This window comes from Petromyzon marinus, chromosome 84 (genome assembly GCF_048934315.1).
Source record: "Petromyzon marinus isolate PM22_M1 ecotype Great Lakes invasive population chromosome 84, UKy_Petmar_22M1.pri1.0, whole genome shotgun sequence".
In the NCBI taxonomy this organism is placed as follows: Eukaryota; Metazoa; Chordata; class Hyperoartia; order Petromyzontiformes; family Petromyzontidae; genus Petromyzon; species Petromyzon marinus.
Genome location: NC_133749.1, coordinates 1065227 through 1080962, shown reverse-complemented (window position 1 = coordinate 1080962; position 15736 = coordinate 1065227). Strand labels below are relative to the sequence as shown.

Below are 15736 nucleotides of genomic sequence, written 5' to 3'. Positions count from 1 at the left end.
CTCGCCCCGTGTCTCCCTCGCCCCGTGTCTCTCTCTCCCCGTGTCTCTCTCTCCCCGTGTCTCTCTCACCCCGTGTCTCTCTCACCCCGTGTCTCTCTCTCCCCGTGTCTCTCTCGCCCCGTGTCTCTCTCGCCCCGTGTCTCCCTCGCCCCGTGTCTCTCTCGCCCCGTGTCTCTCTCGCCCCGTGTCTCCCTCGCCCCGTGTCTCTCTCGCCCCGTGTCTCTCTCCCCGTGTCTCTCTCTCCCCGTGTCTCCCTCGCCCCGTGTCTCCCTCGCCCCGTGTCTCTCTCGCCCCGTGTCTACCTCGCCCCGTGTCTCTCTCGCCCCGTGTCTCTCTCTCACCCCGTGTCTCTTTCTCTCCCCTTGTCTCTCTCACCCCGTGTCTCTCTCTCCCCGTGTCTCTCTCTCCCCGTGTCTCTCTCTCCCCGTGTCTCTCTCTCCCCGTGTCTCTCTCCCCGTGTCTCTCTCGCCCCGTGTCTCTCTCTCCCCGTGTCTCTCTCTCCCCGTGTCTCTCTCACCCCGTGTCTCTCTCTCCCCGTGTCTCTCTCGCCCCGTGTCTCTCTCGCCCCGTGTCTCCCTCGCCCCGTGTCTCTCTCGCCCCGTGTCTCTCTCACCCCGTGTCTCTCTCTCACCCCGTGTCTCTTTCTCTCCCCTTGTCTCTCTCACCCCGTGTCTCTCTCTCCCCGTGTCTCTCTCCCCGTGTCTCTCTCACCCCGTGTCTCTCTCACCCCGTGTCTCTCTCACCCCGTGTCTCTCTCACCCCGTGTCTCTCCCTCACCCCGTGTCTCTCTCCCCCCGTGTCTCCCTCACCCCGTGTCTCTCTCACCCCGTGTCTCTCTCCGTGTCTCTCTCACCCCGTGTCTCTCTCTCTCACCCCGTGTCTCTCCCTCACCCCGTGTCTCTCCCTCACCCCGTGTCTCTCTCTCACCCCGTGTCTCTCTCTCACCCCGTGTCTCTCTCCCTCGCCCCGTGCCTCTCTCACCCCGTGTCTCTCTCACCCCGTGTCTCTCTCCGTGTCTCTCTCACCCCGTGTCTCTCTCACCCCGTGTCTCTCTCCGTGTCTCTCTCTCCCCGTGTCTCTCTCCGTGTCTCTCTCTCCCCGTGTCTCCCTCACCCCGTGTCTCTCTCCGTGTCTCTCTCTCACCCCGTGTCTCTCTCACCCCGTGTCTCTCTCACCCCGTGTCTCCCTCACCCCGTGTCTCTCTCTCCCCGTGTCTCTCTCCGTGTCTCTCTCTCCCCGTGTCTCTCTCCGTGTCTCTCTCACCCCGTGTCTCCCTCACCCCGTGTCTCTCCCTCACCCCGTGTCTCTCTCCCTCACCCCGTGTCTCCCTCACCCCGTGTCTCTCTCCGTGTCTCTCTCACCCCGTGTCTCCCTCACCCCGTGTCTCTCTCTCCCCGTGTCTCTCTCCGTGTCTCTCTCTCCCCGTGTCTCTCTCCGTGTCTCTCTCACCCCGTGTCTCCCTCACCCCGTGTCTCTCCCTCACCCCGTGTCTCTCTCCCTCACCCCGTGTCTCCCTCACCCCGTGTCTCTCTCACCCCGTGTCTCTCTCCGTGTCTCTCTCACCCCGTGTCTCTCTCTCTCACCCCGTGTCTCTCCCTCACCCCGTGTCTCTCCCTCACCCCGTGTCTCTCTCCCTCACCCCGTGTCTCCCTCACCCCGTGTCTCTCTCACCCCGTGTCTCTCTCCGTGTCTCTCTCACCCCGTGTCTCTCTCTCTCACCCCGTGTCTCTCCCTCACCCCGTGTCTCCCTCACCCCGTGTCTCTCCCTCACCCCGTGTCTCTCTCACCCCGTGTCTCTCTCCGTGTCTCTCTCACCCCGTGTCTCTCTCTCTCACCCCGTGTCTCTCTCACCCCGTGTCTCTCTCACCCCGTGTCTCTCTCCGTGTCTCTCTCACCCCGTGTCTCTCTCACCCCGTGTCTCTCTCACCCCGTGTCTCTCTCCGTGTCTCTCTCACCCCGTGTCTCTCCCTCACCCCGTGTCTCTCTCACCCCGTGTCTCTCTCACCCCGTGTCTCTCTCCGTGTCTCTCTCACCCCGTGTCTCTCTCTCTCACCCCGTGTCTCTCCCTCACCCCGTGTCTCTCTCTCCCCGTGTCTCTCTCCGTGTCTCTCTCTCCCCGTGTCTCCCTCACCCCGTGTCTCTCTCTCCCCATGTCTCTCTCCGTGTCTCTCTCACCCCGTGTCTCTCTCCCTCACCCCGTGTCTCCCTCACCCCGTGTCTCTCTCTCCCCGTGTCTCTCTCCGTGTCTCTCTCACCCCGTGTCTCTCTCTCTCACCCCGTGTCTCTCCCTCACCCCGTGTCTCTCTCTCCCCGTGTCTCTCTCCGTGTCTCTCTCTCCCCGTGTCTCCCTCACCCCGTGTCTCTCTCTCCCCATGTCTCTCTCACCCCGTGTCTCTCTCCCTCACCCCGTGTCTCTCTCACCCCATGTCTCTCTCACCCCGTGTCTCTCTCCCTCACCCCGTGTCTCCCTCACCCCGTGTCTCCCTCACCCCGTGTCTCTCTCACTCACCCCGTGTCTCTCTCCCCCCGTGTCTCTCTCTCACCCCGTGTCTCTCTCACCCCGTGTCTCATCCCGTGTCTCCCTCACCGCGTGTCTCTCTCACCCCGTGTCTCTCTCTCTCCCCGTGTCTCTCTCTCTCCCCGTGTCTCTCTCTCTCACCGCGTGTCCCCGTGTCTCTCTCACCCCGTGTCTCTCTCTCCCCGTGTCTCTCTCTCTCTCTCCCCGTGTCTCTCTCACCCCGTGTCTCTCACCCCGTGTCTCTCTCCTACCCCGTGTCTCTCTCTCTCACCCCGTGTCTCTCTCTCTCTCACCCCCGCGTGTCTCCCTCACCGCGTGTGAGCGCAGTACCAGGTTGGGCAGCTGTACGCAGTGGCTGAGGCGAGTAAGAACGAGACGGGGGGTGGAGAGGGAATTCAGGTGCTCAAGAACGAGCCGTACGAGAAGGATGGGGAGCGTGGCCAGTACACTCACAAGATATACCACGTGCAGAGGTGCTCACCACCACCGCCACTCACCACCGCCGCTCACCACAGCCGCTCACCACCGCCACTCACCACCGATAGTCACCAATGGCAGTCACCACCGCCACTCGCCACAACTACTCACCACCGCTACTCACCACCGCTACTCACCACCACTACTCACCAATGGTAGTCACCACCGCTACTCACCACCGCTACTCACCACCGCCACTCACCACCGATAGTCACCAATGGTAGTCACCACCGGTACTCACCACCGCTACTCACCACCACTACTCACCAATGGTAGTCACCACAACTACTCACCACCGCCGCCACTCACCACCGCCACTCACCACCGATAGTCACCACCGCTACTCACCACCGCCGCCACTCACCACCGCCGCTCACCACCGCCACTCACCACAGCCGCTCACCACCGATAGTCACCAATGGTAGTCACCACCGCTACTCACCACCGCCGCTCACCACCGCTACTCACCAATGGTAATCACCACCGCTACTCACCACAACTACTCACCACCGCTACTCACCACCGCTACTCACCACCGATAGTCACCACCGCTACTCACCAACGCCACTCGCCACCGATAGTCACCACCGCCACTCACCACCGCCGCTCACCACCGCCACTCACCACCGCTACTCACCAATGGTAGCCACCACCGGTACTCACCACCGCTACTCACCACCGCTACTCACCACCGCTACTCACCACCGCCACTCACCACCACTACTCACCACCGATACTCACCACCGCCACTCGCCACCGATACTCACCACCGCTACTCACCACCGCCACTCACCACCGCTACTCACCACCGCTACTCACCACAACTACTCACCACCGCTACTCACCACCACCACTCACCACCGCCACTCACCACCGCCGCTCACCACCGCCACTCACCACCACTACTCACCACCCCTACTCACCACCGCTACTCACCACCGCCACTCACCACCGCCGCTCACCACCGCCACTCACCACCGCTACTCACCACCGCCACTCACCACCCCTACTCACCACCGCCACTCACCACCGATAGTCACCAATGGCAGTCACCACCGCTACTCACCACCGCTACTCACCACCGCTACTCACCACCGATACTCACCACCGCCACTCGCCACCGATACTCACCACTGCTACTCACCACCGCTACTCACCACTGCTACTCACCACCACTACTCACCACCGCCAATCACCACTGCTACTCACCACCGCTACTCACCACCGCCACTCACCACCGCTACTCACCAATGAAACTCACCACCGCTACTCACCACCGCTACTCACCACCGATAGTCACCACCCCCACTCACCACCGCTACTCACCACCGCTACTCACCACCACTACTCACCGCCGCCACTCACCACCGCCGCTCACCACCGATAGTCACCACCCCCACTCACCACCGCCACTCACCACCGCTACTCACCACCGCTACTCACCACCACCACTCACCACCACTACTCACCACTGCTACTCACCACCGCTACTCACCACTCCTACTCACCACCGCTACTCACCACCGCCGCTCACCACCGCCACTCACCACCGCTACTCACCACCGCCACTCACCACCACTACTCACCACCACTACTCACCACCACTACTCACCACCGCTACTCACCACCGCTACTCACCACCGCCACTCACCACCGCTACTCGCCAATGATAGTCACCACCGCTACTCACCACCACTACTCACCACCGCCACTCACCAATGGTAGTCACCACAACTACTCACCACCGCCACTCACCACCGCCACTCACCACCGCTACTCACCACCGCCACTCACCACAACTACTCACCACCGCTACTCACCACCGCCACTCACCACCGCTACTCACCACCGCCACTCACCACCACCACTCACCACCGCCACTCACCACCGCTACTCACCACCGCTACTCACCACCGCTACTCACCACCGCCACTCACCACCGCCACTCACCACCGCTACTCACTAATGAAACTCACCACCGCTACTCACCACCGCCACTCACCACCGCTACTCACCACCGCCACTCACCACCACCACTCACCACCGCCACTCACCACCGCCACTCACCACCGCCACTCACCACCGCCACTCACCACCGCCACTCACCACCGCCACTCACCACCGCCACTCACCACCGCTACTCACCACAACTACTCACCACCGCTACTCACCACAACTACTCACCACCGCCACTCACCACCGCTACGCTACTCACCACCGCTACTCACCACAACTACTCACCACAACTACGCACCACAACTACTCACCACCGCTACTCACCACCGCTACTCACCACCGCTACTCACCACCGATAGTCACCACCGATAGTCACCACTGGTATTTATCGCTTCAAGCACCCCCCCTGCCCCCCCGCCCCCCCCTGCCCCCCCCCCTCTCCCCCCCCCTGCCCCCCCTGCCCCCCCTGCCCCCCCTGCCCCCCCTGCCCCCCCCCATGAGCAGCAAGGTGCCTCGCTTTGTGAGGATGCTGGCGCCAGGCGGCTCGTTGGTGTTCCATGAGAAGGCCTGGAACGCCTACCCCTACTGTCGTACCGGTGAGTCACCCTATAGTCACCCTGTAGTCACCCTATAGTCACCCTGTAGTCACCCTGTAGTCACCCTGAGAAGGCCTGGAACGCCTACCCCTACTGTCGTACCGGTGAGTCACCCTGTAGTCACCCTGTAGTCACCCTGTAGTCACCCTGTAGTCACCCTGTAGTCACCCTGTAGTCACCCTGTAGTCACCTGGAACGCCTACCCCTACTGTCGTACCGGTGAGTCACCCTGTAGTCACCCTGTAGTCACCCTGTAGTCACCCTGTAGTCACCCTGAGAAGGCCTGGAACGCCTACCCCTACTGTCGTACCGGTGAGTCACCCTGTAGTCACCCTCTAGTCACCCCTATAGTCACACTATAGTCACCCTGAGAAGGCCTGGAACGCCTACCCCTACTGTCGTACCGGTGAGTCACCCTGTAGTCACCTGGAACGCCTACCCCTACTGTCGTACCGGTGAGTCACCCTGTAGTCACCCTGTAGTCACCCTGTAGTCACCCTGTAGTCACCCTATAGTCACACTATAGTCACCCTGTAGTCACCTGGAACGCCTACCCCTACTGTCGTACTGGTGAGTCACCCTGTAGTCACCCTGTAGTCACCCTGTAGTCACCCTGTAGTCACCCTGTAGTCACCCTGTAGTCACCCTGTAGTCACCTGGAACGCCTACCCCTACTGTCGTACCGGTGAGTCACCCTGTAGTCACCCTGTAGTCACCCTGTAGTCACCCTGTAGTCACCCTGAGAAGGCCTGGAACGCCTACCCCTACTGTCGTACCGGTGAGTCACCCTGTAGTCACCCTGTAGTCACCCTGTAGTCACCCTGTAGTCACCCTGTAGTCACCTGGAACGCCTACCCCTACTGTCGTACCGGTGAGTCACCCTGTAGTCACCCTGTAGTCACCCTGTAGTCACCCTGTAGTCACCCTATAGTCACACTATAGTCACCCTGTAGTCACCTGGAACGCCTACCCCTACTGTCGTACCGGTGAGTCACCCTGTAGTCACCCTGTAGTCACCCTGTAGTCACCCTATAGTCACCCTGTAGTCACCCTGAGAAGGCCTGGAACGCCTACCCCTACTGTCGTACCGGTGAGTCACCCTGTAGTCACCCTGTAGTCACCCTGTAGTCACCCTATAGTCACCCTGTAGTCACCCTGAGAAGGCCTGGAACGCCTACCCCTACTGTCGTACCGGTGAGTCACCCTGTAGTCACCCTGTAGTCACCCTGTAGTCACCCTGAGAAGGCCTGGAACGCCTACCCCTACTGTCGTACCGGTGAGTCACCCTGTAGTCACCCTGTAGTCACCCTGTAGTCACCCTGTAGTCACCCTGTAGTCACCCTGAGAAGGCCTGGAACGCCTACCCCTACTGTCGTACCGGTGAGTCACCCTGTAGTCACCCTGTAGTCACCCTGTAGTCACCCTGTAGTCACCCTGAGAAGGCCTGGAACGCCTACCCCTACTGTCGTACCGGTGAGTCACCCTGTAGTCACCCTGTAGTCACCCTGTAGTCACCCTCTAGTCACCCTGTAGTCACCCTGTAGTCACCTGGAACGCCTACCCCTACTGTCGTACCGGTGAGTCACCCTGTAGTCACCCTGTAGTCACCCTGTAGTCACCCTGTAGTCACCCTGTAGTCACCCTGAGAAGGCCTGGAACGCCTACCCCTACTGTCGTACCGGTGAGTCACCCTCTAGTCACCCTGTAGTCACCCTGTAGTCACCCTGTAGTCACCCTGAGAAGGCCTGGAACGCCTACCCCTACTGTCGTACCGGTGAGTCACCCTGTAGTCACCCTGTAGTCACCCTGTAGTCACCCTGTAGTCACCCTGTAGTCACCTGGAACGCCTACCCCTACTGTCGTACCGGTGAGTCACCCTGTAGTCACCCTGTAGTCACCCTGTAGTCACCCTGTAGTCACCCTGAGAAGGCCTGGAACGCCTACCCCTACTGTCGTACCGGTGAGTCACCCTGTAGTCACCCTGTAGTCACCCTGTAGTCACCCTGTAGTCACCCTGTAGTCACCTGGAACGCCTACCCCTACTGTCGTACCGGTGAGTCACCCTGTAGTCACCCTGTAGTCACCCTGTAGTCACCTGGAACGCCTACCCCTACTGTCGTACCGGTGAGTCACCCTATAGTCACCCTGTAGTCACCCTGTAGTCACCCTGTAGTCACCTGGAACGCCTACCCCTACTGTCGTACCGGTGAGTCACCCTGTAGTCACCCTGTAGTCACCCTGTAGTCACCCTGTAGTCACCTGGAACGCCTACCCCTACTGTCGTACCGGTGAGTCACCCTGTAGTCACCCTGTAGTCACCCTGTAGTCACCCTGTAGTCACCTGGAACGCCTACCCCTACTGTCGTACCGGTGAGTCACCCTATAGTCACCCTGTAGTCACCCTGTAGTCACCCTGTAGTCACCTGGAACGCCTACCCCTACTGTCGTACCGGTGAGTCACCCTGTAGTCACCCTGTAGTCACCCTGTAGTCACCCTGTAGTCACCTGGAACGCCTACCCCTACTGTCGTACCGGTGAGTCACCCTGTAGTCACCCTGTAGTCACCCTGTAGTCACCCTGTAGTCACCTGGAACGCCTACCCCTACTGTCGTACCGGTGAGTCACCCTATAGTCACCCTGTAGTCACCCTGTAGTCACCCTGTAGTCACCTGGAACGCCTACCCCTACTGTCGTAACGGTGAGTCACCCTATAGTCACCCTGTAGTCACCCTGTAGTCACCCTGTAGTCACCTGGAACGCCTACCCCTACTGTCGTACCGGTGAGTCACCCTGTAGTCACCCTGTAGTCACCCTGTAGTCACCCTGTAGTCACCCTGTAGTCACCCTGTAGTCACCTGGAACGCCTACCCCTACTGTCGTACCGGTGAGTCACCCTGTAGTCACCCTGTAGTCACCCTGTAGTCACCCTGTAGTCACCCTGTAGTCACCTGGAACGCCTACCCCTACTGTCGTACCGGTGAGTCACCCTGTAGTCACCCTGTAGTCACCCTATAGTCACCCTATAGTCACCCTGAGAAGGCCTGGAACGCCTACCCCTACTGTCGTACCGGTGAGTCACCCTGTAGTCACCCTGTAGTCACCCTATAGTCACTCTATAGTCACCCTGTAGTCACCCTGAGAAGGCCTGGAACGCCTACCCCTACTGTCGTACCGGTGAGTCACCCTGTAGTCACCCTGTAGTCACCCTGTAGTCACCCTGTAGTCACCCTATAGTCACCCTGTAGTCACCCTGTAGTCACCCTGTAGTCACCCTGTAGTCACACTGTAGTCACCCTGTAGTCACCTGGAACGCCTACCCCTACTGTCGTACCGGTGAGTCACCCTGTAGTCACCCTGTAGTCACCCTGTAGTCACCCTGTAGTCACCTGGAACGCCTACCCCTACTGTCGTACCGGTGAGTCACCCTGTAGTCACCCTGTAGTCACCCTGTAGTCACCCTGTAGTCACCCTGTAGTCACCCTGAGAAGGCCTGGAACGCCTACCCCTACTGTCGTACCGGTGAGTCACCCTGTAGTCACCCTGTAGTCACCCTGTAGTCACCCTGTAGTCACCCTGAGAAGGCCTGGAACGCCTACCCCTACTGTCGTACCGGTGAGTCACCCTGTAGTCACCCTGTAGTCACCCTGTAGTCACCCTGTAGTCACACTATAGTCACCCTGTAGTCACCCTGTAGTCACCTGGAACGCCTACCCCTACTGTCGTACCGGTGAGTCACCCTGTAGTCACCCTGTAGTCACCCTGTAGTCACCCTGTAGTCACACTGTAGTCACCCTATAGTCACCCTGTAGTCACCCTGTAGTCACTCTGTAGTCACCCTGTAGTCACCCTGTAGGCACCCTGTAGTCACTCTATAGTCACCCTGTAGTCACCCTGTAGTCACCTGGAACGCCTACCCCTACTGTCGTACCGGTGAGTCACCCTGTAGTCACTCTATAGTCACCCTGTAGTCACCCTGTAGTCACCTGGAACGCCTACCCCTACTGTCGTACCGGTGAGTCACCCTGTAGTCACCCTGTAGTCACCCTGTAGTCACCCTATAGTCACCCTGTAGTCACTCTATAGTCACTCTATAGTCACCCTGAGAAGGCCTGGAACGCCTACCCCTACTGTCGTACCGGTGAGTCACCCTGTAGTCACCCTGTAGTCACCCTCTAGTCACCCTGTAGTCACCCTATAGTCACCCTGTAGTCACCCTGTAGTCACCCTGTAGTCACCCTGTAGTCACCCTATAGTCACCCTGTAGTCACCCTATAGTCACCCTGTAGTCACCCTGTAGTCACCCTGTAGTCACCTGGAACGCCTACCCCTACTGTCGTACCGGTGAGTCACCCTGTAGTCACCCTGTAGTCACCCTGTAGTCACCCTGCAGTCACCCTGTAGTCACCCTGAGAAGGCCTGGAACGCCTACCCCTACTGTCGTACCGGTGAGTCACCCTCTAGTCACCCTATAGTCACCCTGTAGTCACCTGGAACGCCTACCCCTACTGTCGTACCGGTGAGTCACCCTGTAGTCACCCTGTAGTCACCCTGTAGTCACCCTATAGTCACCCTGTAGTCACTCTATAGTCACTCTATAGTCACCCTGAGAAGGCCTGGAACGCCTACCCCTACTGTCGTACCGGTGAGTCACCCTGTAGTCACCCTGTAGTCACCCTGTAGTCACCCTGTAGTCACCATGAGAAGGCCTGGAACGCCTACCCCTACTGTCGTACCGGTGAGTCACCCTGTAGTCACCCTGTAGTCACCCTGTAGTCACCCTGTAGTCACCCTGTAGTCACACTGTAGTCACCCTGTAGTCACCTGGAACGCCTACCCCTACTGTCGTACCGGTGAGTCACCCTGTAGTCACCCTGTAGTCACCCTATAGTCACCCTGTAGTCACCCTATAGTCACCCTGTAGTCACCCTGTAGTCACCCTGTAGTCACCCTATAGTCACCCTGTAGTCACCCTATAGTCACCCTGTAGTCACCCTGTAGTCACCTGGAACGCCTACCCCTACTGTCGTACCGGTGAGTCACCCTGTAGTCACCCTGTAGTCACCCTGTAGTCACCCTGTAGTCACCTGGAACGCCTACCCCTACTGTCGTACCGGTGAGTCACCCTGTAGTCACCCTGTAGTCACCCTGTAGTCACACTGTAGTCACCCTGTAGTCACCCTGTAGTCACCTGGAACGCCTACCCCTACTGTCGTACCGGTGAGTCACCCTGTAGTCACCCTGTAGTCACCCTGTAGTCACCCTGTAGTCACCCTGAGAAGGCCTGGAACGCCTACCCCTACTGTCGTACCGGTGAGTCACCCTGTAGTCACCCTGTAGTCACCCTGTAGTCACCCTGTAGTCACCCTGAGAAGGCCTGGAACGCCTACCCCTACTGTCGTACCGGTGAGTCACCCTGTAGTCACCCTGTAGTCACCCTGTAGTCACCCTGTAGTCACCCTGTAGTCACCCTGAGAAGGCCTGGAATGCCTACCCCTACTGTCGTACCGGTGAGTCACCCTGTAGTCACCCTGTAGTCACCCTGTAGTCACACTGTAGTCACCCTATAGTCACCCTGTAGTCACCTGGAACGCCTACCCCTACTGTCGTACCGGTGAGTCACCCTGTAGTCACCCTATAGTCACCCTGTAGTCACCCTGTAGTCACCTGGAACGCCTACCCCTACTGTCGTACCGGTGAGTCACCCTGTAGTCACCCTGTAGTCACCCTGTAGTCACCCTGTAGTCACCCTGAGAAGGCCTGGAACGCCTACCCCTACTGTCGTACCGGTGAGTCACCCTGTAGTCACCCTGTAGTCACCCTGTAGTCACCCTGTAGTCACCCTGAGAAGGCCTGGAACGCCTACCCCTACTGTCGTACCGGTGAGTCACCCTGTAGTCACCCTGTAGTCACCCTGTAGTCACCCTGTAGTCACCCTGTAGTCACCCTGAGAAGGCCTGGAATGCCTACCCCTACTGTCGTACCGGTGAGTCACCCTGTAGTCACCCTGTAGTCACCCTGTAGTCACACTGTAGTCACCCTGTAGTCACTCTATAGTCACCTGGAACGCCTACCCCTACTGTCGTACCGGTGAGTCACCCTGTAGTCACCCTGTAGTCACCCTGTAGTCACCCTGTAGTCACCCTGAGAAGGCCTGGAACGCCTACCCCTACTGTCGTACCGGTGAGTCACCCTGTAGTCACCCTGTAGTCACCCTGTAGTCACACTGTAGTCACCCTGTAGTCACCTGGAACGCCTACCCCTACTGTCGTACCGGTGAGTCACCCTATAGTCACCCTGTAGTCACCCTGTAGTCACCCTGTAGTCACCCTGAGAAGGCCAGGAACGCCTACCCCTACTGTCGTACCAGTGAGTCACCCTATAGTCACCCTGTAGTCACCCTGTAGTCACCCTGTAGTCACCTGGAACGCCTACCCCTACTGTCGTACCGGTGAGTCACCCTGTAGTCACCCTGTAGTCACCCTGTAGTCACCCTGTAGTCACCTGGAACGCCTACCCCTACTGTCGTACCGGTGAGTCACCCTATAGTCACCCTGTAGTCACCCTGTAGTCACCCTGTAGTCACCTGGAACGCCTACCCCTACTGTCGTACCGGTGAGTCACCCTGTAGTCACCCTGTAGTCACCCTGTAGTCACCCTGTAGTCACCTGGAACGCCTACCCCTACTGTCGTACCGGTGAGTCACCCTGTAGTCACCCTGTAGTCACCCTGTAGTCACCCTGTAGTCACCTGGAACGCCTACCCCTACTGTCGTACCGGTGAGTCACCCTATAGTCACCCTGTAGTCACCCTGTAGTCACCCTGTAGTCACCTGGAACGCCTACCCCTACTGTCGTACCGGTGAGTCACCCTATAGTCACCCTGTAGTCACCCTGTAGTCACCCTGTAGTCACCTGGAACGCCTACCCCTACTGTCGTACCGGTGAGTCACCCTGTAGTCACCCTGTAGTCACCCTGTAGTCACCCTGTAGTCACCCTGTAGTCACCCTGTAGTCACCTGGAACGCCTACCCCTACTGTCGTACCGGTGAGTCACCCTGTAGTCACCCTGTAGTCACCCTGTAGTCACCCTGTAGTCACCCTGTAGTCACCTGGAACGCCTACCCCTACTGTCGTACCGGTGAGTCACCCTGTAGTCACCCTGTAGTCACCCTATAGTCACCCTATAGTCACCCTGAGAAGGCCTGGAACGCCTACCCCTACTGTCGTACCGGTGAGTCACCCTGTAGTCACCCTGTAGTCACCCTATAGTCACTCTATAGTCACCCTGTAGTCACCCTGAGAAGGCCTGGAACGCCTACCCCTACTGTCGTACCGGTGAGTCACCCTGTAGTCACCCTGTAGTCACCCTGTAGTCACCCTATAGTCACCCTGTAGTCACCCTATAGTCACCCTGTAGTCACCCTGTAGTCACCCTGTAGTCACCCTGTAGTCACACTGTAGTCACCCTGTAGTCACCTGGAACGCCTACCCCTACTGTCGTACCGGTGAGTCACCCTGTAGTCACCCTGTAGTCACCCTGTAGTCACCCTGTAGTCACCTGGAACGCCTACCCCTACTGTCGTACCGGTGAGTCACCCTGTAGTCACCCTGTAGTCACCCTGTAGTCACCCTGTAGTCACCCTGTAGTCACCCTGTAGTCACCCTGAGAAGGCCTGGAACGCCTACCCCTACTGTCGTACCGGTGAGTCACCCTGTAGTCACCCTGTAGTCACCCTGTAGTCACCCTGTAGTCACCCTGAGAAGGCCTGGAACGCCTACCCCTACTGTCGTACCGGTGAGTCACCCTGTAGTCACCCTGTAGTCACCCTGTAGTCACCCTGTAGTCACCCTGTAGTCACACTATAGTCACCCTGTAGTCACCCTGTAGTCACCTGGAACGCCTACCCCTACTGTCGTACCGGTGAGTCACCCTGTAGTCACCCTGTAGTCACCCTGTAGTCACCCTGTAGTCACACTGTAGTCACCCTATAGTCACCCTGTAGTCACCCTGTAGTCACTCTGTAGTCACCCTGTAGTCACCCTGTAGGCACCCTGTAGTCACTCTATAGTCACCCTGTAGTCACCCTGTAGTCACCTGGAACGCCTACCCCTACTGTCGTACCGGTGAGTCACCCTGTAGTCACTCTATAGTCACCCTGTAGTCACCCTGTAGTCACCTGGAACGCCTACCCCTACTGTCGTACCGGTGAGTCACCCTGTAGTCACCCTGTAGTCACCCTGTAGTCACCCTATAGTCACCCTGTAGTCACTCTATAGTCACTCTATAGTCACCCTGAGAAGGCCTGGAACGCCTACCCCTACTGTCGTACCGGTGAGTCACCCTGTAGTCACCCTGTAGTCACCCTCTAGTCACCCTGTAGTCACCCTATAGTCACCCTGTAGTCACCCTGTAGTCACCCTGTAGTCACCCTGTAGTCACCCTATAGTCACCCTGTAGTCACCCTATAGTCACCCTGTAGTCACCCTGTAGTCACCCTGTAGTCACCTGGAACGCCTACCCCTACTGTCGTACCGGTGAGTCACCCTGTAGTCACCCTGTAGTCACCCTGTAGTCACCCTGTAGTCACCCTGAGAAGGCCTGGAACGCCTACCCCTACTGTCGTACCGGTGAGTCACCCTCTAGTCACCCTATAGTCACCCTGTAGTCACCTGGAACGCCTACCCCTACTGTCGTACCGGTGAGTCACCCTGTAGTCACCCTGTAGTCACCCTGTAGTCACCCTATAGTCACCCTGTAGTCACTCTATAGTCACTCTATAGTCACCCTGAGAAGGCCTGGAACGCCTACCCCTACTGTCGTACCGGTGAGTCACCCTGTAGTCACCCTGTAGTCACCCTGTAGTCACCCTGTAGTCACCATGAGAAGGCCTGGAACGCCTACCCCTACTGTCGTACCGGTGAGTCACCCTGTAGTCACCCTGTAGTCACCCTGTAGTCACCCTGTAGTCACCCTGTAGTCACACTGTAGTCACCCTGTAGTCACCTGGAACGCCTACCCCTACTGTCGTACCGGTGAGTCACCCTGTAGTCACCCTGTAGTCACCCTATAGTCACCCTGTAGTCACCCTATAGTCACCCTGTAGTCACCCTGTAGTCACCCTGTAGTCACCCTGTAGTCACCCTATAGTCACCCTGTAGTCACCCTATAGTCACCCTGTAGTCACCCTGTAGTCACCCTGTAGTCACCTGGAACGCCTACCCCTACTGTCGTACCGGTGAGTCACCCTGTAGTCACCCTGTAGTCACCCTGTAGTCACCCTGTAGTCACCTGGAACGCCTACCCCTACTGTCGTACCGGTGAGTCACCCTGTAGTCACCCTGTAGTCACCCTGTAGTCACACTGTAGTCACCCTGTAGTCACCCTGTAGTCACCTGGAACGCCTACCCCTACTGTCGTACCGGTGAGTCACCCTGTAGTCACCCTGTAGTCACCCTGTAGTCACCCTGTAGTCACCCTGAGAAGGCCTGGAACGCCTACCCCTACTGTCGTACCGGTGAGTCACCCTGTAGTCACCCTGTAGTCACCCTGTAGTCACCCTGTAGTCACCCTGAGAAGGCCTGGAACGCCTACCCCTACTGTCGTACCGGTGAGTCACCCTGTAGTCACCCTGTAGTCACCCTGTAGTCACCCTGTAGTCACCCTGTAGTCACCCTGAGAAGGCCTGGAATGCCTACCCCTACTGTCGTACCGGTGAGTCACCCTGTAGTCACCCTGTAGTCACCCTGTAGTCACACTGTAGTCACCTGGAACGCCTACCCCTACTGTCGTACCGGTGAGTCACCCTGTAGTCACCCTATAGTCACCCTGTAGTCACCCTGTAGTCACCTGGAACGCCTACCCCTACTGTCGTACCGGTGAGTCACCCTGTAGTCACCCTGTAGTCACCCTGTAGTCACCCTGTAGTCACCCTGAGAAGGCCTGGAACGCCTACCCCTACTGTCGAACCGGTGAGTCACCCTGTAGTCACCCTGTAGTCACCCTGTAGTCACCCTGTAGTCACCCTGAGAAGGCCTGGAACGCCTACCCCTACTGTCGTACCGGTGAGTCACCCTGTAGTCACCCTGTAGTCACCCTGTAGTCACCCTGTAGTCACCCTGTAGTCACCCTGAGAAGGCCTGGAATGCCTACCCCTACTGTCGTACCGGTGAGTCACCCTGTAGTCACCCTG

The 15736-nt window shown here is 58.5% G+C and overlaps 1 protein-coding gene across 1 annotated transcript in view; it reads left to right on the top strand.

Moving 5' to 3' along the window:
- LOC116936863 (phosphatidylinositol transfer protein beta isoform-like) overlaps positions 1-15736 on the top strand; it is a 68429-nt gene that overhangs the window by 23880 nt on the left and 28813 nt on the right. Inside the window, exons 3-4 of the mRNA XM_076057706.1 lie at positions 2846-2991; positions 5456-5547. Coding sequence (XP_075913821.1) covers positions 2846-2991; positions 5456-5547 — 238 coding nt within the window. The remainder of the gene's footprint in view (positions 1-2845; positions 2992-5455; positions 5548-15736) is intronic.